We start from the raw sequence: 25029 nt of genomic DNA on the forward strand, positions 1-25029 counted from the left end.
ATGTCAAGGATCACTGACACAAGTTACCATGGACCCGTGTAGAGTGGTGAGGTTTGTAGTCCTAAAACCCAGGAATCGGTTAGTATTTCTGCACATCCAGTTCCCTTGTCTCAAAGTCAACATAAAATACATCAATAAATGTCTCAATTTAATTATAAAGCGCTTACATGTCTGAAAAATGGCAGTTGCTAACAAGTGGTTAAACGGGAATACAGAAGTTGTCAGGGGCATCATACGTCATCACAGCGAACACCGTCTTTACAGGCCGACTTCAGTTGCAAATTATTTTAACGCTGTGACGCTAGCAAAAAAGTATACGATGTCGTTCCTTTGGGTAACTCTTGTTTGCTAACAAGTGGAGCTGTTACGGTTTCGGCAAAAAGGTCAGGACCCAAATGCAGAAACACTTGGGAGGCAGACAGGGTTGGGAACAAAAAAAGCAAGCTTCATTTAACGAAAGCTGAAATCCAGAAATCATATAATCCCAAAAACTAAGAAGGCAAAAATAGCCCAAAACACAAAGTATCAACTGAGAGGGGCAAATACAACTCAGGAAAAACAATAAAGCAGAAACATAAAGCCAGGAACAAAAAAACATACCACGAGGAGACACTGGAACAGGCTCAGGAAATAACACAGATGACTAACACAGGACGAACTGACAAAGAGGAGCACAAAGACTATATACACACACACTGACGAGGGGATGAGGTACAGGTGGAGGGAGGCGGGGAAAGGTCAGGTGAGGGAAAGGAACAGAAAAACACTGGAAGGAGGGAAAATCATACAGAGGGAGGAACTGAAACGCGACACATGAGGGCACGCTATCAAAATAAAACAGGAAATATCAGAACAAAAACCAGGATCATGAAAGGAGCCTGCCCCTTCAGGTTCTGTTCTAAAACTTACAGACTTTTTGACTGATAAGCCAGCTAGTTCTTACAGGTAATTATATCTGGGTACAGCCATGGAGACAGAGCCCCGTTCATTCCTAAGAAAGCCGCTCGGTGGCGCATGAAGCCAAAATGGCTCTTGATTATTCACAGGACAGATCAGTTAGAATAAATTCTGCAGTGTACTGTACTTTAGACTCTGCCGTACTCTTTCCCTTTATTTGTCCCCTTTTAATTGAATATGACAACAGTAGTTTGGTCACAGATTAACCGCACATAACCTGTATTGACATTTCACTGAGAAACTGTATATTTTATCTGTAATGGCCTCAAAAGGTATCAAACTAAAGATGTTTGTATGCTGGAAAAATTGTCACGGTGCTGCTTATTGAGTCTCACAGTCAGACAACAAATACATTGTTCAACCCATTTGTATTATGGATGTAAACATACCAAGTACAATACAGTTTGCAGAGAAAACATTACAGGGTGAGCAGGAACACTTGAGAGAGAAGCAGAAGTCGGATTTCATCTGTCGTCATGTTGACAGATATAAATTGATATTCTGGGATATCATCTCAGATGCATCTACTCTCTTTTTAGATAACAGCTACATGTCTTGAAGTTGTGTTGGTTGCTGAGCAGTAGTTTTAGTCTTTGCTTAATATGTTTTTTGAATAAAACTCTAATTTTGAGCCCTGAAGTGATGTTAGGCAGCCAACAGGGAATAACTCTGTACATGACCCCGCTGCTCTGAGGTGGTGTACTGTCCCTTTAATTAAGACCCGCCCACTGAGCATGTGACCAAACAAGGAAGTTAGAATGTAACGTTCAATGTAAGCGAAGTGTTTCAGTTTTCTTCAGAGCATTAACTTCATGAAACATTACATCTAACAAGCTGCTGTGTTCCGGAGTCTCCTGGATTATTAAGCACGTCTTCGCGGTGACGTTCAAACAGACACGACTGTGAAACAACGTGTCTTTGTGATGTTGGTGCAGCTTTTAGTCTGAACAAGATGTTTGTGACGCTCCTGATTGCTACTTTAATGTTCCTGTTTCCTCTCGGACAATCAGCACTGCCTCTCGTTATCAACACATGGCCGTTCAAGAATGCAACAGCTGCAGGTAAGACTTCCAGTGCTCAGTACTACCAGGGCTGGAGCCAGGACCGGAGACATACTGGCCGTGTCCAAATTCAGGGGCTCTGCAGCCGCTTCAACCGTTGTTGTATGGGACGGTCTAGCCTTCGGAGTATTTCCTGGTTGCGTAACCAGATGTTCCCGCCCTTACCCTGCCGTCACGATTTCTGTCGCCCAGGCCCGCGAAAGTGAAAATACGAGTTGAGAGTTTGACTGAAAAAAGTTGGAAGTTTTTTAGATCCCCTGAAGTTGAACAAATCTGGCGTTGGATGTTTAAATGAGTAAAAACCGAGTATAAACCCAATTCCTACATTTAAATGTCAGATCTGCGCCACTCGATGTCGCCATTTTGTTTGTTTGTTTGTTTGCTTCTTTCTTCGTTTTCGGGACTGAGCAGCGGCGCGCAAAGGATCTTGGGATATGGGAGGCCGCGAAGGATAGTAGCGTGCGTCCTCCAAAAAGAGGGACAAGAAGGCTGCATTTGAAGGAGCCTTCGAATTGGGACAGCCTTCGCGCGGCGTTGTGACGTAATTGGCCTTCAAATGCGTCCTTTGAAGGATGCAGCCCCTGAATTGGTACACAGCTACTGAGGTCCTGACCCCCATCCAGCCCTGTCCACCCCCATCCATCCATCCACCCATCCAGAACAGTGTGGCTGCTATAAATGTGACTATAGTATAAAGCTTGGGTATATACGTAAATAAAAATATGCTTACGAAATAAGATCTTGATGAAAATTGGACTTAAGTTCTGACAGAAGAAGAAGATAAGTAACAAATATGGCCAATTTTGACTTAAACATATTAAACTTATTTCTTTGCTTAAAAGAACTCATTGACATGGGCAACACTTTATGATAACCATCATTAATGAACTGTAAATTTACAGTTTATTATATTTAGTTAAGTAATTTAGCTGTTAACATACATAAAACATTTACTAAGCAAGTGTAAAGGTTAAAAACATCAGTTGCAGCACTCTAATGGCCTCCAAATAATGTTTATAAATGAACTACACTGTATTTATGAACCATTTACAGTATTATGAACATCAGTTGTAACTTTCTAATAAACAGTTGCTAATAAATAGTTTATAAAGCATTTAAGTGGTTGTTAACAGTGAAATAACTATTAACTAAAGTTTGATTTACTATATTTTGCCATTTTTTATCATATATAATTGTTTGTTTTTATGATATGACAGATATTGTAAAGTGTTACCAAATGAGACACAATGAGTCCTCAGTGGTAGTTACGGCCCTGCTCACTACGTGTTAACACAGAGTTGTTTCAAAAGTTTCCTGCTGACATATTGTTTCACCGTCTGGCCGTTGATAATTGACAGGACAGATCAGTTAGAATAAATTCTGCAGTGTACTGTACTTTAGACTCTGCCGTACTCTTTCCCTTTATTTGTCACCTTTTAATTGAATATGACAACAGTAGTTTGGTCACAGATTAACTGCACATAACCTGTATTGACATTTCACTGAGAAACTGTATATTTTATCTGTAATGGCCTCAAAAAGTATCAAACTAAAGATGTTTGTATGCTGGAAAAATTGTCACAGTGCTGCTTATTGAGTCTCACAGTCAGACAACAAATACATTGTTCAACCCATTTTTATTATGGATGTAAGCATACCAAGTACAATACAGTTTGCAGTGAAAACATTACAGGCGTTTCATCAAAGCGAAGTGTTTCAGTTCTCTTCAGAGAATTAACTTCATAAAACATTACATTTCAATAGCTCAACACAACTATACCAACAACTGGTTTCCCCAAATTCAACACAAAATACCACCAAAATGCTTCACTTTAAGCAACATTCCTACAGTAACATTCCTACATCATAATCAGCCCCGTCAATGTTGACCTTTGATGTGCTGTAAATCATGTTGCTGTCTGTTTTTGTGCAACGTATTCCTTTGCAATATCAGGAAGCATGGAAACCATCACAGAGGAAACATTACATGTCTGCTGGTGAGGTTTAAAGAATGAAGGGGTACTTAGATAATATGCCATCTTAAACTGATGTCTGTTTGCTAATGTTTTAAGCACATTCTTAAAGTTTTGTGTGTCATGAACTACACGCTTGAAAAAACGATGCTTGCCCTCAAATTGAATTGTCCACAGGTGGATAAGTGGCCCTAAGCAGCATATGAGATTGGGATAATGTTCAACGTAGTGGTGTTTGGGGCGGAGTGTGGAATGCGGAAAGACTTCCCTCAACATTTGTCTGTGGTCTTGAATCTTTGTCTGTAAATACTGGATGTCTTCCTCTGTAAATTTTGGGGACAGCATCAACTCAACTACCTCTTTCAAATCCATAAGTACGGTCCATGCTCCATCTACCTCAGGAATTCTATCACCAATAATCAAAGGGAGCAGTCTAAGCAATGTAGCATTTTCATGACCATTGCCACCAACTGTGTTCTTTCCAGCAAATGTCTTTGGGATAGGGTGGGGGTTGTCAACCTTGTCTGTGTGCTGGTATGGAAAAGACACAATTCTTTCATTTAAATACTCAAGAGTAAAGTATTTGCAATGTATCTTCTCCCTAATACACAGGGCCAGCTCTATAGGCACAATGCCCTCAAAAAGATCATGAAGGACATCAGGTGGGAAACCGGTGATGGTATGAAAATACTCTAACCTCTGGTTAAGTACACAATCTCCTATAACACCACACTGATTCTGATTCTCCCCATGCTTCACAGCATGCAAGTCACAGTCATGACTAGCTTTTGTCCTCAGACTTAACTCCCCGCCTCCAACTTCATGAGACTGAATTTGATCGATGGTAGCTGTGCAGAATCTGCAAAAATATTTGGCTCTGAAAGACTTCATAAAGCCTGCCAACGCATGGGCTGCAAGATTGTCAGAAACTACACACGACAGTGCCCTTAACTACCTTGCCATGGACTCGATGAATACATCACCTTTTTCAAGAATACGAAGTTCTGCCAATAGAGGACCAAGTGTTCTTTCATAGCCATAACTCTGAATGCCAGAAACTTTACACAATACAGCTAGCTGAATCACATGCAAGTTTGACCTGTTTTTGCCAGGAAGATCAGCACATACCCAGTAGACTGAACTCAGCTTAAGAATTTTTCTTGATGTGCCCAGTGGATTAGCTACTTCAAGATTGTCAGTGTACAAAAGGAAAGGTAGCATCAGCTCTTGGAAGGACAGTAGTTCATTACTTTTAAAATATGATCCATCTTGATGGCTGATGTACTGACCTTGTGCTGGTTTTGTTTCTTTAATTTTCTCAAGAATGTCAGTATGTCTGAACATTTCCTGGATCAGCTCAAGAATGGATATTTGCACTGTTGTGTGTCCTATCTCTAGCTCATACTGTACAGGCCTTACCACAGGGTAATTTTTTTCAACAAAAGTTTTCCGTCTCTTAGTCGTTGATAATACCTCACCTTTAGCTGCTGCACTAGCAAAAATGTTGCTGTCCATAACAGCACTGACTATCTCATCTAGATAGGTTTCAGTAACAACAATTGAATGATTCTGTAAGACCTCTCGTATGGTTTTCTTTATGAGGGGCTGGGACAAGAAAAGTATTTGAGTAAAATGCTCTACAATTTCCTGAGTTGCCATGTTGGATACGTGAAGAACAGTTTACATCTTTGAAAATAATGATGCTAAATTATGGTGCAACTGGGCTCTCAAATCATCTGTGTCACAGTTACTCTCAACCTCAGCATGGTAAAAGTCATCTATATTCTCACATTGAGCAGGCCCTTCATCTACAGAGTCAGCAGAGGATGTTACTAGTGTACTATCATTCTCTGCTGACACCACATTATCATCAAAATCTGAACTCCCTCCATGGACTCTGCTTTTGTGTGCGTTAAAGGATGAATATATCGCCTCAGAAAAGGGGTGCTTGAAGTTGCACATGTGGCATGAAAGATATGCCACATATGTCATGAAGATCCATCTGGCTAAGAAGGCTGAAGTATTTTTTAGCATTCAACTACCAGTAGTCTTTCAATATCGTACCTAGACGTCAATGCAGATTGAAATGACACACCACTTGGCCTTCACTTGAGCCTAAAAGAGAGAACAAAAACATAAATATAAGCTTCATACATTATTTGTTGGACATTTATCACAAACATAATCAGTCATGCTCATTTACTATCAGGTACCAACGTTGTGTATGCTGTAAATCTTTGGTTATGCCTAAATTAACCTTAAATCTAACTCTAGGCTGATTGTCTACTTCTCATTACTTCTTTCTCATGACAATCGCACATATCAAAAATGGCCGTGACATTAACTGCGCGCCAGAATGACTCCCTCCAAAAACTGGACAGAAAAAAAGCTCCACCTCGGTCACATTTCTCTATATTTTTCGGCTAACTTTGGGGGGGGACTCACTTTTCTTGCTCCAAACACACTCTCTTAATGTTCCAGTTTGCCACACACACAGTTATTCCAGTTCGACTAGTAGTAGTAGTGTCTACCAACCTGCTGTATTTTTCACCTTCATTTCAGATAATGCTGTGACCCAAGCATATAATTGCATTACACGGTTGTCAAGCTCACTACGTTTACTTTAACACTTACACCTGCTCATCTATAGTCACCTAGGTGGAAACAATACAAACAAAAAATCTTCCATGGATACTTCGCTAGCAGAAACGTTAGCTGTACATAAGGCTGTTACCCACAGATATTTAAGCTAGCAAACGGTCAACGGTGCATGAAAAAGAAACGATTAACTTACCAAATGACGACGCTTATAACAATAAGCAGGACCAATCTTGTGAAAATGATCGCTTGACTCAATGATGAGGCTTGCAGGTACATGCAAAAATAACTAAATATTCCTATCCGTTTTGCGCGAAAATCTCTTCTGCCCGCTCAAGGGTAGCCATCTTGATTTTTGAAAGCCTAGAAAGATGTCGATGATGTCAGATGTTACGTACGACTGGATACTCATAAATTATTATGTAGCATGCCATGTTTACTCAAACAATTATATTCCAATAAAATTAAAACCTCAATACTCATTGACAGAACACAAACGTTTATAGTTTGGTTAACTAAATATCAGGTTTTAAGTACTACATTGATGATATTTATAAGTTAGTAGAACTTTTGGGGTTTACAGTGTGTTAAAAAAACATAAAACATTTATTAAGCAAGTGTAAAGGTTAAAAACATCAGTTGCAGCTCTCTACTGGCCTCCAAACAATGTTTATAAATGAACTACACTGTATTTATGAACCATTTACAGTATTATGAACATCAGTTGTAAAAATAAAGTTTCTAATAAACAGTTGCTGATAAATAGTTTATAAAGCATTTCAGTGGTTGTTAACAGTGAAATAACTATTACCTAGTTTAATGTACTATAATTTTGCCATTTTTTATCATCAGGGGTCAACAATATAAATGGCCCGGTGGCCTGGACGTACTTTTAAAGTTGTCAGGGCCACCGGAATGCTCCAAGCACTGGCCCGGTGGGGCCAGCATGGATTAAAGTTCTCCATTGCTACGACGGATTTCCGTCATTCAAACTTAACAGAGGCGACTTGTGAGATCATTGTAGATCGGAGGAGAACTGTTGGCTGATTTTAATTGACAGATTGTCACACTCTACAGCCAATTGTATCGTTAACAGCGTGTGCGCGCCTGACCAATGACAGTGTAGTGACCCACACAGGGCGGGATCTCAACACCCAGAGGGCCAGTGGCAAACTTCCCTTAGTGTCTACCCGTGATCATATATAATTGTTTGTTTTTATATGACAGATATTATAAAGTGTTACCAAATGAGGACATGAGTCCTCAGTGGTAGTTACGGCCCTGCTCACTACGTGTTAACACAGAGTTGTTTCAAAAGTTTCCTGCTGACATATTGTTTCACCGTCTGGCCGTTGATAATTGACAGGACAGATCAGTTAGAATAAATTCTGCAGTGTACTGTACTTTAGACTCTGCCGTACTCTTTCCCTTTATTTGTCCCCTTTTAATTGAATATGACAACAGTAGTTTGGTCACAGATTAACTGCACAGAACCTGTATTGACATTTCACTGAGAAACTGTATATTTGATCTGTAATGGCCTCAAAAAGTATCAAACTAAAGATGTTTGTATGCTGGAAAAATTGTCACAGTGCTGCTTATTGAGTCTCACAGTCAGACAACAAATACATTGTTCAACCCATTTTTATTATGGATGTAAACATACCAAGTACAATACAGTTTGCAGAGAAAACATTACAGGGTGAGCAGGAACACTTGAGAGAGAAGCAGAAGTCGGATTTCATCTGTCGTCATGTTGACAGATATAAATTGATATTCTGGGATATCATCTCAGATGCATCTACTCTCTTTTTAGATAACAGCTACATGGCTTGAAGTTGTGTTGGTTGCTGAGCAGTAGTTTTAGTCTTTGCTTAATATTTTTTTTTAATAACATTTTAATTTTGAGCCCTGAAGCGATGTTAGGCAGCCAACAGGGAATTAACTCTGTACATGACAGAGTCTCCGCTGCTCTGAGGTGGTGTACTGTCCCTTTAATTAAGACCCGCCCACTGAGCATGTGACCAAACAAGGCAGTTAGTATATAACGTTTCATCAAAGCAAAGTGTTTCAGTTCTCTTCAGAGAATTAACATCCGGAGTCTCCTGAATTATTAAGCACGTCTTCACGGTGACGTTCAAACAGACACGACTGTGAAACAACGTGTCTTTGTGATGTTGGTGCAGCTTTTAGTCTGAACAAGATGTTTGTGACGCTGATTTCTACTTTAATGATCCTGTTTCCTCCCGGACACTCAACAATGCCTCTCGTTATCAACACGTGGCCGTTCGGGAATGCAGCAGGTTCAGGTAAGACTTCCAGTGCTCAGTACTACCAGGGCTGGAGCCAGGACCTGAGACATACTGAGGTCCTTACCCCCACCACCATCCATCCATCCATCCGCACATCCAGAAAATTTGGCTACTATAAATGTGACTATAGTATAGAGCAGGGGGTATATACGTAAATAAAAATACGCTTACGAAATAATATCTAGATGAAAATTGGACTCCCTCTTTTGACTTAAACGTATTAAACGTATGTCTTTGCTTAAAAGCACTGATTGACAAGGGAAACACTTTATGATAACCATTTACAGTATTATGAACATCAGTCTTAACTTTCTAATAAACAGTTGCTAATAAATAGTTTATAAAGCATTTCAGTGGTTGTCAACAGTGAAATAACTATTAACTAAAGTTTGATTTACTATAATTTTGCCATTTTTTATCATACATAATTGTTTTTATGATACGACAGATATTATAAAGTGTTACCAAATGAGGACATGACCTCAGTGTCCTGGTAGTTACGGCCCTGCTCACTATGTGTTAACACGGAATTGTTTCAAAGGTTTCCTCCCGTCCAGAGTTCAGTCATGTGACACTGTGACTACGGACACACACATTATAATACCAGAGCCTTCACTCACTTCCTCCACTGCACTCAAAACCTTCCTCCAGTAAAAGTTTGTGTTATCAGCAACATTCACTTAAAGTATTAAAAGTAGCTACAATTAGAAATTAAAACTGCAAACAGTGATGAAAGGGTCCTCGACCCACGTACGTCAGGCTGTGGCGCTGTCGGGGTGCGTGCGCCTAGATGTGTGCTCGCCGGTTGCCTGTGGAAAAGTTCCTACCTAAATGTGATTTGTGTGACCCAAAACACAACAGTGACACCTAGTGGACAATTTGTGTCCAACACACACCATACATTGAAATGTCTCTTACAATGGCCAAGCATCAAAATTGACTGCACCACCACGCCCACCAGGTATAACGGAGGTGAAAGCTTTTGTTAACTTTTCATCTTCAAGGTTTGAGGATGATACTGAGTGAACTTGAAGTCTGTGGTGTTAAATCTGTAGGAGTCGTCAGTTAAAGTATGAGGCGTGGAAATTGGTCAAAATGGTGGTGAAATCTCAACTTTGAACCAAAATGGCAGACTTCCTGTTGGACTGAGGGTATAGGTCCAAGAGGGTCTTGTGTGTGTCTGGTCATGATACATATGATTACTGACTTTCGTTAATGTATGTGCATGTAGGAGGTGGGGCTTCAAGTTTGAAATATTCCAGGGGGCGCTATGGAGCCATCTTTTCACTTAACACAGTATTGATGCATAGACCTATTCAGGGCGAAACCCTCTACATGTGTGACCAATTTGGTGTAGATGGGAAATTGTATGTTGAAGTTATAAGGACTTCCTGCTTTATGGCGAGGGATCGAAATTGACCGCACTGCCACGCCCACCAGGTACAACAGAGGCGAAAGCACTTGATAACTTTTCATCTTCAATGTCTGAGGATGATACTGAGTGAATGTGAAGTCTGTGGTGTTAAATCTGTAGGAGGAGTTAGGGTTAAATAATAATCTAAACAGTGTCAGAAAAATGAAAATCGCGCGCGTCCTACCAAAATAGGATACATGTCACCCAAAACACAAATCTGTAGGACGAGTTTGTTAAAGTACGAGGCAGGAAATGGGTTAAAACGGCGGCGAAATCTCAACTTCGAATCAAAATGGCGGACTTCCTGTTGGATTGAGGGTATGGGTGTTGATTCTTGTTTTGTGCGTCTGGTCATGATATATATGCATACCGAATTGCGTTCATGTATGTGCATGTATGAGGCGGGGCTTCAAGCTTAAGTGCACTTTTCAATCCTTGTGGGGGTGCTGTGTTGCCATCTTTGCACTTAAAAGGCCCAGAACCATATCAGATATCAATGTTTGTGACTGGTGATGGATCTGCCAAATTTGGTGTTTGTAGGAGTTTGTCTGTACGTACCAAATGGGAAAAGGCATTAGGGGGCGCTACTGAGCTGTTGTGCCGCACCTGAGACCAGTTGTGGTATCAAATTAAAGTAGTCATGAGTTTGAACCTACATGTCGAGTTTGTGAACATCCTAAAGTCCTCCAAACAGTGTTCGAAAAAAGAAAATCGCCACACACCATTCAAGATGGCCGACTTCCTGTTGTGGCAAAAATTCCAATAAAACAAATTTGTGGCTAAATCGATGAGACCTATGAGTCCTGTGAATTTCATGACGATCAAAAATGCGCGCACATTTTTCAACGTTAGGTGGCGCTATGGAGTCCCCTGGCCACACCCACCCACAATCATGTTGAATTCTAATAGCGGCACTCAGATGTGACGTATGTTCCGAGTTTGGTGAGTTTTGGGGTATGTTCATGTACTCTTTCCCTTTATTTGTCCCCTTTTAATTGAATATGACAACAGTAGTTTGGTCACAGATTAACTGCACAGAACCTGTATTGACATTTCACTGAGAAACTGTATATTTGATCTGTAATGGCCTCAAAAAGTATCAAACTAAAGATGTTTGTATGCTGGAAAAATTGTCACAGTGCTGCTTATTGAGTCTCACAGTCAGACAACAAATACATTGTTCAACCCATTTTTATTATGGATGTAAACATACCAAGTACAATACAGTTTGCAGAGAAAACATTACAGGGTGAGCAGGAACACTTGAGAGAGAAGCAGAAGTCGGATTTCATCTGTCGTCATGTTGACAGATATAAATTGATATTCTGGGATATCATCTCAGATGCATCTACTCTAAATTTTTTAGATGACAGCTGCATGTCTTGAAGTTGTGTTGGTTGCAAAGCAGTAGTTTTAGTCTTCGCTTAATGTTTTTTTTTTTTTCATTTCATTCCTCTAATTTTAAACCCTGAAGTGATGAAGCAGCCAACAGGAAATTAATTGGCAACTGTTTTGATGATCGATTAATTATCAGTCATTTACAGTTCCAATATGTCAGCCATTAACTCGTTTTGAGCTTCTCATAAGTGCTTTATATCTACCATGTTTCTGTCAAATGAGTTCTTGTCTTTTCTTTTAGGAAATTGCCACTATTGTCTGTCATCATATCGACCAAACAATTAATCAATTATTGAAAAAAATGCTCAGCAGATGTTTATTTTTGTCTCATTTTAACGTTGTGAGATTAAACCTCATGACCGATTTCCCATCATCTGAGGTGACAGAGAGCCAGAGAGTATCTGTGTGTATGTTGTGAAACCCCTGCCAGGCTCTATAACCAGTATTTTCAGGATTTCCCCCTCACACTACTATAAAATACTTTTTTTTGCTGTATACCGGTGACTCCAATACAGCTTAAGCTTACAAGTGTGTAAGATAGGAGCCGTAGATGTGGAGAGGAAATGGGCAGAACCCACTAGGCTTCATAACTGCCGATGCCAGGTGTGCCTCCACTCTATTTGATTTCCTTCAGGATGATACATTGGACATGTTCAAATTGAAACTGAAAATATTTCAGCATTGCTTTTGACTTATCCGACAGGAGGATTTCCAGCAGGTGTACGCCTCAACGCGAAAAAAAATTAGAAAAATGATAGAAGTGGTGTTCAAAACATCTCAGCAACACGTCAAACCCACAGGTGATTAAATTTACCTTAAAATCCTCGCCATTTGATGATGGATACCCTTTCATTTATCAGATGTACGTCACCTCTGTTCCTTCAGGTGGATATGAAAATGAAAAATGTACCCAGCTATGTGTTCTGCGGGTAGATATTTAAAAGTGGAGTCTGTGAGCCACTGCTATTGATCCGCCCATGCAGATCTCTTTTCCTTTGGGGGCTTACAGAAGCAGCTGACAATGGCAGGCTAATCTCCTCCTCCATTCTGCTGCATTTTCTAACTGAAAAAGATTGCAACGCTGAGTCTGATATTTAAAAAAAAATCATATCCGGAGATATGAGCACTTACTGAAGATGGCAGGGTAACAGCATTTTTTAGATGGATAAATCATAAATGATAAGAGGAGGAATTTGTGGTAGTATCCTCCTGCTGAACACAGAGCAGTGGTCTGAGAATTCAGTGGCAGGCTGGTGACGGTGCTACCAGTTGGTATCTGATCCCCCATGGGCGCTCGGGGATCAGTGACCAAATGCTTCCTCTGCTTAATATGAAAATTCATTGTACTGGTCATCACATGCATCATCTGGACTTTCAGCTCCTCTGACCCAGATATGTAAATTGGACAAAAATAATTAATTATTATTTACCCTGCATATTTAACATTATTCAAACTCATAGCGCACTGAAAAGTTTTAGGTTCCTGTGACCTCACAACTCCACCCTGGCACCGACCCAAACTACAAATCCCAAAGCCTCAGTATTTCTTTTAAATTGGACCTTTTAACAAGGCTAAATTCCAGAGCCCAGTTCTTGTCAATGTTCACAGTAGAGCAACAGAAAGCATTCTGACTGGAAACAACATGTCCGGCACAGCCCAGGACAGGAAGTCTCTGGAGTGGGTGATTAAAACCGCTCAGAACATCTTTGATTACAATCTACTGAGCATCAGGGATGTCGGTGAAGTGAGGTGCCTGCCAGGAGACCAAACGCAACACCCACCTGATCCACAGCCTGTTCACCCAGCTGGCTAGTGATACAGTCGTATCCACCGCTGGATCACTAGACTACAGTGCACATTCTTGTACATTCTAGCATTTTTACTTTTTATGATTCGTTTATCATTTAGTCATCCTTTTTATTAATTCTGTTTTTATAACTCGCATAAGAGGAATGTTTAACTTGATCTTAAATCTTGAAACGAAGCTGTATCATGGTTGCAAAATGACTTTTGGGGTTATCAGATAGTTTTACATTAGCTGACACAGTTGTTACAAAAAACAGGATGTTAAATTCTGTCACAGTTAAGTTTCTTCAGAACAGGAGCTTTGTTTCCCAGCGGAGTTGTGAATGTCAGACACAACCTTTTTTTTTTTTTTTCAAAATCTAGATTGGTACTGCCAAGAAAACCAAAATTGTTTGTCGGAGGGTGTTTACTTCCTACCCATGGTCTGTTTCATAGTATATCGCATATAGTAAATGTGTCACTGTGTTTTGTTTTCTACTGTAGCGTGGGGTTCACTGCAGTCCGGTGGCTCAGTGTTGGATGCAGTGCAGATGGGCCTTGCCCGTTGTGAAACGGACCAGTGCAATGAAAGCGTTGGCTTTGGTGGGAGCCCAAATGAGTCCGGAGAGACCACGCTGGATGCCATGCTCGTGAATGGGTAAACCATGGACATAAACTGTGTATTTATTCTAAGTAAAAATAAGAAATGACATGGTAAAAAATGGTTGTGATGATGAATAATAATATATATTTTTATACATTTGTCGGCTGCCATGTGTGGAACCTGAAAGCAGCTGTGTGAGACGGAACAAGTCCAGTTTTATTTAGGCAAATCTTATGTTTTAGCACTTTTGGCAAAAGCTTGAAACTCCAGCAATGCTCCCTTAAATTACAGAAAATATAAGCAAGAAATTGCTACAAATAAGTGCAGAAATGTTTGTGAAAAGCAGCAATAACTTATATTTCATTAAATGACCTAGATCTTGACCACTCTAATTAGGCACCTGCTGCTGTCAACATAATGTGCAGCTCGTCTTACAGTTTGTGCTTGTGATTTCTTTGCATCTTTAACATTCACAGCTAGAACTGATTGACCCTTTCAGCCAGATTTCTTTTTAATAAAGCACTAATTAAGACTCTCATTAGGATCTGGAAGCTCGCCTGTTATTAAATTCAAAGTAGGAACATTAACACTCTGATAAGTTACTGTGGGAGGCAAATGTCAGCTCATGTTAACAGACAAAAGGCAAGCAGCGAGCTGTTTGTTATTACCCTATACACAGTGTTCCTTCATCCATTTTGCAGGAAAATTGACTTTTTTTGGTTCCATAGTCATGAATACATTGTGGGGAGAAGATAGTCTCCCACACAGTATCCAATATAGCTGCATAAGAAACAATAGCCATCAGCGGCACATTTTGACTGAGCACAGGGATGGAAACATCTGTACAGTTTAATGTCGTCCAGCAGAACAGCCCTGCAAATAAACAGGAGCTCTTTAAAAACTCTTTCAAGTGTAATGTTCAAATTTTTGATACTGTGTCTGGGAGAATTTGACTTAACTCTACGGCTCTTCTTTTGATTTCAGTTTGTTGTGGGGGATAAATATTAGAAACAGTCTCTCGCTATGATGCAACGCATTACATCACCATCACAAACAGGAGCCTCAAAAAGTAGATTTGGGTCAACTTCACTCTGACACACTTCACTCGAAGAAAAGTGAACATTAAGCTAAAGGTTTTAACAGAGCGAGTATTTATGACAGTGAATTACACTGCAGAGAGGGTCTCTATTTTTCTGTATAATTAGCTCATTCATAAAAAACAGACTTTGGGGACTTTAATGTTAGCCCGAGTAGCATTTTATTGGCATGACTCATTGTGATAATTAGCCAACCTCAACCACGATATGCAAAAACACTGCTACAGAAACAAAATGGCACTGTTGGCATAATTTCTTTTTTGTCTGATTTGCTTGAACATCTATGTTATGGAAACTATTTCAGTTATTCGCTGGCCAACTATTTATCAAGGAGAAGGGTGGGGGCAGCGTCAGATGTGCTGCTACTGCTCCAGTTTGTCACCGGTACCGGCACTGAGATAGATTACTGCCTCTTTAAAGGCTCCCTGTGGAATTGGTCTTGTAAACAAACAAGTAATGTTCACATTCAAAATGCTTCCCTTCCTCATGCCTAATTTCTGAGTGACCCCATTCCACTTTCTTTTCGTACTAAATAGTATAGTAATATGGGAATTGGACCCCGGTGTGTGTCTCGTGTCACTTGTATGCAGTACTTATCTCCAGTACACCAGAAATAATGTTTATTTTCTACGTCTTCTCTGCGGTCAGGGATACATTGGAGGTGGGTGCAGTTGCAGGCCTGAGAAGAATCAAGAATGCCATCGGAGTAGCGAGAGCTGTGATGGACCACACCGACCACACACTGCTAGTAGGAGAGTCAGGTATGTGTGGATCAATGTCCACAAAAGAATGTGATAAAATATATTACAACATGCAGTATATAAACAAATCACCTGTTGTGGATCAGTGACCTAAGACTTTGTCAGTTATTTTTTAATGCTGTTGAACAGTCTGAGAAAAAGAAAAAAAGGAATAAATTATGTACGAGACACCTTGATATTTGAGTTTGCATAAGTTACTTTCACCAGGCTCTTGTCACATCAGGGCCAAAGCATTAAGGCACTTATATAACGCACTTGAATAAGCTTTAATCTCTAAATCACTAACGACAGCAGTTTGCAACGATTGCACCGGTCAGAGCTACATATAATGCTATGAACATAAATAGAAGGATTTTAAAACGGATAAGTTCTCAGAAATCAAGACTGTTTTAGTTTTTTCATGAGAGCAGTAAATGAGTGGAGGAGGAGGAGGCGCACACCTCTCTGCAAGTCATTTAAAGGAAACTGAATGCCAAACTTTTTTATTCCACTGTGGAACTTCTGAGTCAAATCATTTTGCTGAAATGTCAAGAAATCCTGAGAAAAACATCTTTTATTCCTTCCCCCAGTGAAATTCAATTCATCAAATCAAATACACATTGAAGCGTCATTCTTATGGGAACAATAAGGTCACTGCTGTTCTAAACGGTACCAATGTAAGACTTGTCCTCCCTCACCAAGCCAAAGCTACAACGCTAAATGAGATGAGATTGCCTCCAGTGCCTCCTTTGTTTGTGACCCTTTGTTTTCTTCAAAACCAAGGTCGGCGTGGCCAGGAATGTGTAACTTGACCTGAAAGTATTACTTCTCTCCTTTATAGCCTCTGAGTTTGCTGAAAACATGGGCTTCATCGCAGAAGACCTGACTTCCAACAACTCTCGGAATATGTTCACACAGTGGCTGAGGCGCAACTGCCAACCTAATTTTCGAAAGGTGTGTGTGTGTATATTTGAGTGTGTGTGTTTTACTCACTTGTGTTGGCTACAGGCGTGCTGCTTCTAAAAGATTGATATTCAGCAGGGGAATTGACGGGCATACTAAAGTAGTTCACAGAAAGTCAGAATTTGAGGAAGAGGTGATGCCCTAAAGTGCTGGTTTTCAACTTTTCTTTAGAACTTACCTGTTCAGTTCCTCAATAACGCCTCAAAAACCCCTGAACAAGATTTATTTAGTTAGATTTCAATCAGGTGTTATTGTTCCAGAGAGTTTGCAGCGTCCTATTGATTGAATTTACATCATTTACTTATGGGGCTGTCCTGTACAACATCAGTCCTCTACCAATTGCAGCTTTAGTATGAAATTTAGGAGTGAGGTGCCTTGTTCGAGGTCATCTGCACTGTAGTTGAGGAAGAGACAAAGCTGACCACGTCTACCATCCAAGTTTTCCCTAAAACCTTGAGATATTCAGCCAATAGTTGAATGTTATAGTTTTGTTTACGAGGCAGAAAACATTTAGCAGTAAATTCTGACAGATGGTACAAGACACAACACAGATGAGACAGAACAAAGCGTTGGCCTGCATACATGTGGGCATCTGATACTTCCATAAATTTAATAATCCATTTGGCAGTCTTTTATATTTTTGGTAAAATTCCAGATTGTTGCCGAGGTCACAGGAGAAACAACCTGAGTACGTGCATTTTTCATAACTAAAGAGAATGTTTTCAAGGGTTTTACCCTCACCTTCATGAAGTGGAATATAACAGACTTTGCTTTATGAATAATGCACAGGCACTTTCATGAAGCAGACTAGTTGATCCCAACTTTGGTTTATTGATGGCATGAAGTCTTGTGAAAATGCTGATAGACACACTCTTGATATAAAAAATAAAAAAACCCTCTGCTCGACATTTACCTTTTACGGCTCAAAGTCCAAGTTTTGTTGCTGTTCACTTGAACTCCAAATCTGACATTTTTAAGCAGAATTCCACTTTAACATCAAAGGAGGAGAATGAACTTTTCACACCTTCCTTCAGGTCGAGCTGCTAAACTCAGTCGCTCATAAGAGCAGAGAAGACGCCTTGAGGTGAAGAGACAGGGAAACCTTTTGTCAAACTACTCTAGACACCAAGTACAGCAGGTTGTCGGCCTCAATAAAATATGATGTATGACTGCTACTGGACACATTTTGGCTGCAGCAGGAATTCAAACTGAGATGGTGTTGTTAGTGGAAACAAGATTTTCACTGTTTATTAAAGACAGGGATGGTGATCCTGGAGGAAGATATGCGATTGTCTCATTCCCAGCTCGTCAAGTACCAGCGCTTTGGGTCAGGGTTTGGCCTGAATTCTCACCCAATACATCAGTTTTTGACGACCTGGTATTGACACTCAACAATCAATAGTCCTTCTGAAGAATTGCCCAACCCCAACCCCACCTTTAATAGGTTCCAAGCCATTAGGTGACAATAGTGCAGATAGTTTCACTTCATCAACATCACAGCAAATGCCTGCGATTTACCAAAAGTCTTTCTCGTGTCATTTAACAATAATTAAGTCCAAGGATAATGGTGTTATGCAAACAGTGATGACGTTTTCTTCCCTGTCAAAAGAATGTCATTCCAGATCCAACCAAGTACTGCGGACCGTACAAGGCCGGGGCGACAAAGAAACAGTACAGGAGGATAGAGCGAGCTAATACGCACTCCCACGACACCATAGGTAGGTTTTATCTGTTAATACCGAATGTGAAGTCAAATATCCTCAGGCATTTTCATACAGTTTAGTATTTAAACACTTCATTGAAACTAGACAGCGATATGAGATAGAGATTTTAGCAGCATAACGTGCCCTAAAGGAACATTAGACAGATATACTGAAGTCGGGGTTGGCAGGGGAAGGTTGAGCTTTTGAATATTTTGTTCCCGTCTAAAAAGATCAAACCAAAATAAAAAAAGTGATTAGTGTTTCGCCCTTCCTCTTTTTAATGTGGTTTAAGCTAGACTCATGCACTGATCAATGTGCCTGTTGATGGTAGGAATTTAATGTTACGCTCTCAATAACCTTCAGCAGTGTAAGAACGACCTCACATGAAGGCTCGAAACTACTTTGTCTAGCATTCTCCAGCGACTACGATATCCTGATGATGGCTGATGATTCAACACAACTTCTTTTGTTTTTTGCACCAGGGATGGTTGCGGTTGATCGAGGTGGTCACGTGGCTGCTGGCACATCCACCAATGGAATGGCTCACAAAGTTCCTGGGTATGTAGATTATGTAGGATTCAAAGTGTGTAAAAATGTTTTTCATTTTAAAGTTTGTTCTTGGCTTTCTGGGAACATGTTCAACAAAACACTCCAATGCTTCTGTATTGACTTTTTTAAATAAGTAAAATATGGGAGCTTTGGAGAGAGCTTATTAATAATAAACAACAATTACTGAACTGAAGTGCTGAAGATTTCGGTTTAGGAATGTTTTGCTGTGCTTGATCGGTTAAGAGTTAAACAGCAGGGTTGAGCGAGGACTCAGCTGAAATGAGTATGTAATGTGAGGTTTTTTTTTCTACAACACTTGAATAAGCTTTAATCCTTAGATCACTAACCTCAGCTTTTAGCGATGATTGCATGGGTCAGAGCTATGTAAATGGAAGGATTGTATAACAGATTAGTTCCCAGAAAGGAAACATATAAGAGTGGTCTTTTATTTTTTTCATGAGTACTAAATGATTAGAGGAGGAGGAGGAGGAGCACATCACACATCAGCTCATCTTTTCTGATGATGCTAGTTTCGCAAGTGTTCGCAACTAATCCATCTAAAATCCATGTTTGCTGCTGTCATATCTTATTTATAACAAAGCTTTCACCAACGTTACGTTGAAGACCGTACCTGCCGGGAAGAAAATGACAGCTTGAGTTCACCACAAACTGGCTTGTTAGTCTGTAGATGTGTGGCTGCTGTGTAGATATCAAAGATGCAGCAAAGCATCACAGTACATGAAATAAGCACAGCAGAAACGTCAGATCGTTGACCGTTGTGTTTCACTATATATCTTTAAATGTTACAGTGACGGCTAAAAATGACTGCACAAATAAACAAGCCAAATTCACATATTTCCACAATGCAAATCAATGACTGGTTTTCTACCCGGAAGTGACAGTTGCTGTTACCGCGACGTCACAGTGATTCGGTCCCTAAAAGGATTAGAGAGAGGATTTAAAAAATGCTGATGATGTAGCCTGCAGCTCGGGGGCTCCGACTCAAAAGGCTCGGTCACATCCCTTACTCACATTCTCCAAAAATGCAATTCATTAAATCAAATACTTATTCAACCATGAGCTGAGTAAAATGTGTCAATATGTACTTGTGATGAAAGGAAATCCTCACTGGGTCGCTGACTGAAGTTTATTCAGTCAAGTTTGTTCTGTGAAAAGTTCTCTTACTTTTGTGATCACAAACATTGATCTGAAGCTCGGTTCTGAGGCTGTTCTGTAAACTGTTTTCTAATAAATAGTAAATATGACAACTTGTAACCAACCAGTATCAATTTTAGGCTTAAAGTTACAATATGTAAGAATATACTGTTTAAAAAATTATCAACAAATGGAAAGAAATGTCATCTAAGACATCTATGTTTTGTGTTACAGAGGTGTCTATTGAAGTTAACATGCTAACCACTAGCCCGTTGTCACATTGTACCTCAGGCGATGTTCAATTAGTAAACAGCACCAACGATTCCCCAGAGATCCCACTCCAGGCAGAGTCAGCTAAAAAGACTGCTAGTTGCTGAGCTAACGAGCTAATGGCAGCTACAGTTAACAGGAGTTACTGGTGACATGCTGCCCGTTTGTTTAAATTCAACAGGTGGCCAATCTTACATACTGCACCTTTAAATTAACCACTTCCTATTGCTCCAACCAACTTCCTGTCTAAGCACCACCCACTTCCGGTTGAGGCCGCGCCTTTTCTGAGCACAGATACTGATATAGATCATTTAAAGTGACTACAAGGAACAAGTCAGTTTTTGTTGATTCTGGTGCCCCCTTTTTGACAAAAGTGGTACGACACCAGCGCCTGCTCATGTAAAGATCTTTGCTAGCCCGTTCATTTGTTTGGAAGCAAGTGACAGAGACCTCAGGATGGATCGCGATGAAGTGATGTATTTATATGTGATTTTATATGTGATATGTGTGATCAGACCCGAGGACGGGCATTAATAATAGCGATATAAAAATAGCAGTCTTTCCGCTGATGGTCTCGTTTGCTGTTACAGGTCATTTATAATCATCAGAGGAATCAGACCGTTTCATAAACACTTAAAAGTTCCTCGTAGTCTCTTTAAGTGGTTGAACAGATACAGATAATGGTGTATTCGCTCATTCCCATTAAACAGTTCATACACATAAAGTATCGGTCTATGTTCTTGTCCTGCAGTCGTGTCGGGGACTCTCCTGTAATTGGAGCAGGGGCCTATGCAGACAGCTCAGCTGGTGGTGCAGCCTCTACAGGAGATGGAGACATCATGATGCGCTTTCTGCCGAGGTACCTGACCCGTCTTCCTTTTATTAAAAAAAAATGTTAAATTGAAAAATGCCTTTCTTGTGCTGTTACCTTGAGTCACTAGGTGCTCCACTGCATGGAAGAAAAGTTCAGTCGAAGCCATCAAATAAGATATATATATATATATATAAAAAATAATGTCTGTAATCTTCACACCTACACAATCTTTCTTATGTGACTTGGATAAAAAAGGAACCGCGTTAGTATGTAAGTAATGTGCAGGAGGGTTTCTGTTTCAGTGGGAGCAAATGTTGGTCTCCTCCTCTCAGTTAAAAATGTATGTGAAAACAGTTTCCTATGAAAAATAACCATCCATCAGAACTTCTCTAACAGAGCTGCATTTAAAATTTAACAAGACATTTTGACTGGATCCCGACTCCTCCGTGCACACTAACCAGGGTTTATTTCCCGGCCACCTTTATGAATAATAGGACTGTTACATGGCTTTTTCCTTGACAGAAGAAGTGTTTTTCAGAGAATATTGACATCTGTGACACGTGTAGTTTTTAAACAGCCAATTTCTGCTGTGTACGTCTCGCTGCAAGTGCAACAATAGCATTATAAAGAGCGGAGGCGTGACTACATTGCCCCAAAACTGTCATTTGTACATTCCACAGAAGAGGAGAGATTTCACTTCAGCTGCTGTTTGTTTCCAGGCCGAGAATATGGCAGTCTCCGAAGGCCTTTTTTTTTTTAAGATTTATTTATCCAGGATAGTTTGGAGAATACACATTCTGCCTTTTTTTTTTTTTAAGTTGCACTCAGCATTACATTCACAGTCACACACAACCACACCTCAGGGCTGCCAATTCAATCATAGTTTTCTGAGTCACTTCCTTGAACTACAGGGGGCTGCATTTCTCAAGAAGACCTTGCTACTAGTGGACTGGAGAGTGTTTATCATTCATTCTCCGTGCCCACAGTTTTCCTTGCAGTCCAGGTATTTTACCTGGTATGTGTGATAACAAGCCTTTCCTCCTGTCAAAATGTACGGTAACACATCACCACCGGGCTGTTTCTAGAATTATATTTGCCTTTATATTTGAAAAGTCCTGTAATTGCCAGTCCAAAAATCTAGTAACTTCCCTCTGACAAGTGTTAAGATGCATCCAAATGTGAAGTACTTCTTTCCCAAAAGGTGGATTTTACTCAAACGTATTTGCCTGCTCCTAATGTGGAACATCTCCTTTCAGAACACTTTCCCTCTTCATGGTCTGGTTAGGCTAAGGTAAACATCTCGTTTTGGCTTTCCTGGCTCTGTGGCCTCGAACATGGCTGGGAAATAACCTACCAGCTCATTAACAATATGCAGTGGTTTCCCATTTACAAATGTTGGAGCCTGCCCTCATCAGAAAAATGCCCATATAGCTAAAAAACGCAAGCAGCTTATTACGACACAGAGCAACGTTTGTTGTTAAGTCACGACTCACGCAGCTGTAGTAAATATTACAGTTAAACAAGCACAGGAATTTAATTTAGGAGCAAGGAGCTTAGGAGACGCTGACAACTTATTCAGTCATTTAGGTATGAGGATTTATTGAATGTTTTAGCGCATCTGTACCATCACCATCCCCTAAACATCTAGACATGAAAGTCAGCCTGTATTCATGAACTGAACGTAATGAGACCTATAGGAGAAATGTTGATTTTAACGTATCCGTAGTTATAATTCTGGCAACTGGGCTGCATTTGCATTGCGGTGGTGGTAAATCACTCAGCGTTTGCTAATTTTGCACACTTGTGAAAACCTTAAAAGAACTGGACTGTCTTACATTACATGGAGTGAGGGTTGGAATATATATGATTTTTTAAATCGTATAACCAACCGTTTCTTGACATTGACATTTGTTTGCATCAGATTTATCGCACACACATACCGTCATCATCATCACTGGTGGCCCTGACAACACTCGTTAACTCGCCTCATGTGTACCGCATGTGATCCTGCCAACAGTTACTTGGCCGTGGAGCTGATGAGGGCCGGGGTAGATCCCTTGGTAGCATGCAAGACGGCCATTTCCAGAATCAAGAGGCATTACCCAGACTTCTTTGGAGCCATCATCTGTGCTAACACAACAGGCCATTATGGTGAGTGTTAAGGTTCATAATTACAGGCTGTGCTGCCAAAGGCGCACACCTGACACACACATCGACAGAGATGCTGATGAGCTTTATCTCAACAGTTTCCTGCTTCTTTTTAAATGCTCATCATTGGAATATTAAGAGGCTTTAAAACGGAGTCTAATGTAAAATGTTTAACCAAGGCAATCTAAACTTCCAGTACCAATTATGTATATGCAATTACCCAATTGCTCTTGGGCAGCCTGCTTGAGCATGAGAGCGTGTTTGGCTTTAAAAGGATAAGTCAACTTGATGTAACTGATATTTAAATGTGCATTCCTACATTTTTCAAAGGTCTTTTTTACACAAGGAGACCAGAGCAGAGCGTGTACAGCACAGACTTAAAATGTCTACATTTAATAGATTAAAGATTTATGTCAATTTGAAAGTTAATTTGCCAACTTTGAGTTCATAATTTTAACTGCTCAGTTTTAAGACCCTAGTTTCATTAAAGTTACATTAAACTATCTTCTCATCTGGAGTTTGACATCTAGTCTCCACTGGAACTCTAGCACAATCTGTTCTACCAGGTAATTGCTTTGTTTCTCATGACAACCATGTGGCAGCTTAAGTGCCATTTCTCTTTCTTCCCTCAGAAGACTCATGGAGGTAACCCTGTGGAGTGAAAAACTTGCGTTCACATTCATTGTTAGTCACAAAAATGTGTGTATTCTTCAGGTATAACAAACCTGTTAAATTGCATTTTGTTCCTCACTAAACTTTTGGCAAATGTGATTTTTCAGGTATTTTAAACGCTGCATTGTTCACATCCATGTTTACAAGCTGTCAGCTGATTTCCATTAGTGGACTCACGTGAAACCAGTGTTGTAATGTTGTTGATCAAGGTTCTCAGTCATCCAGGCCATATTCATTCTAAGTGCTGTATCGTTGGCAACTGGACGTGTTTCATCTGTAATGTTGTAATTTTTCTGTCTTTGAAGGTGTCGCCTGTAACAAAGTCGCTGGCTTAACTGAGTTCTACTTCATGGTGTCAGACTCCGAGTCAGGGAAGCCAATCATGAAATCTGTCGATTGCTTTTAAATTGTGTATGAATGTGTGTGTTTCTCGTAAATGAATTAAACGGCTTCCGCACAGTATGATGATGATGATGATGATGATGATGATGATGATGATGATGATGATTTTAATCAATTAATAAAATGTAATAAACATTTCATTTGCACATTTTTCTTGTGACATTTTTATTTATTTATACAAATAAAACGCAGACATACACTTGATTAGTTGCAATATTTTTGTGATGATCCCGAAGTCATGAGGCCGGCACATTAAAAGGTCCAGTGTACGATTTAGCAGTGAGTCTGCAGACTCAGAGACTGAATGGGGGGTCATCATTGTTCTGCTTCTGATCTGGCAGTGGAGGTAGTGACAGCGCCAGACAGGACAGGGGTGTGACAAGTTTGACAAGAAGTTATGTTTGTGAGTCAAA

At 40.1% G+C, this 25029-nt stretch overlaps 1 protein-coding gene across 2 annotated transcripts; it reads left to right on the forward strand.

Moving 5' to 3' along the window:
* Window positions 1-1703: 1703 nt before the first annotated feature.
* On the forward strand, window positions 1704-24762 carry aga (aspartylglucosaminidase). Of its 2 annotated transcripts, none has more exons than XM_084352576.1 (9): window positions 1704-2018; window positions 14004-14157; window positions 15849-15961; window positions 16782-16894; window positions 18513-18621; window positions 19089-19164; window positions 21332-21439; window positions 23412-23545; window positions 24520-24762. In XM_084352576.1, exons 1-9 carry the CDS (start codon window positions 1910-1912, stop codon window positions 24618-24620), a joined length of 1017 nt encoding a protein of 338 aa, XP_084208702.1. In that variant the 5' UTR covers window positions 1704-1909; the 3' UTR covers window positions 24621-24762. The 2 variants fall into 2 exon arrangements, with proteins under 2 accessions (XP_084208702.1, XP_084208703.1); XM_084352577.1 differs by lacking the exon at window positions 1704-2018 and adding an exon at window positions 8690-8898.
* Window positions 24763-25029: the final 267 nt, after the last annotated feature.

The sequence above is a fragment of the Pagrus pagrus genome (genome assembly GCF_965226575.1).
Source record: "Pagrus pagrus genome assembly, chromosome: 5".
Lineage (NCBI taxonomy): Eukaryota > Metazoa > Chordata > Actinopteri > Spariformes > Sparidae > Pagrus > Pagrus pagrus.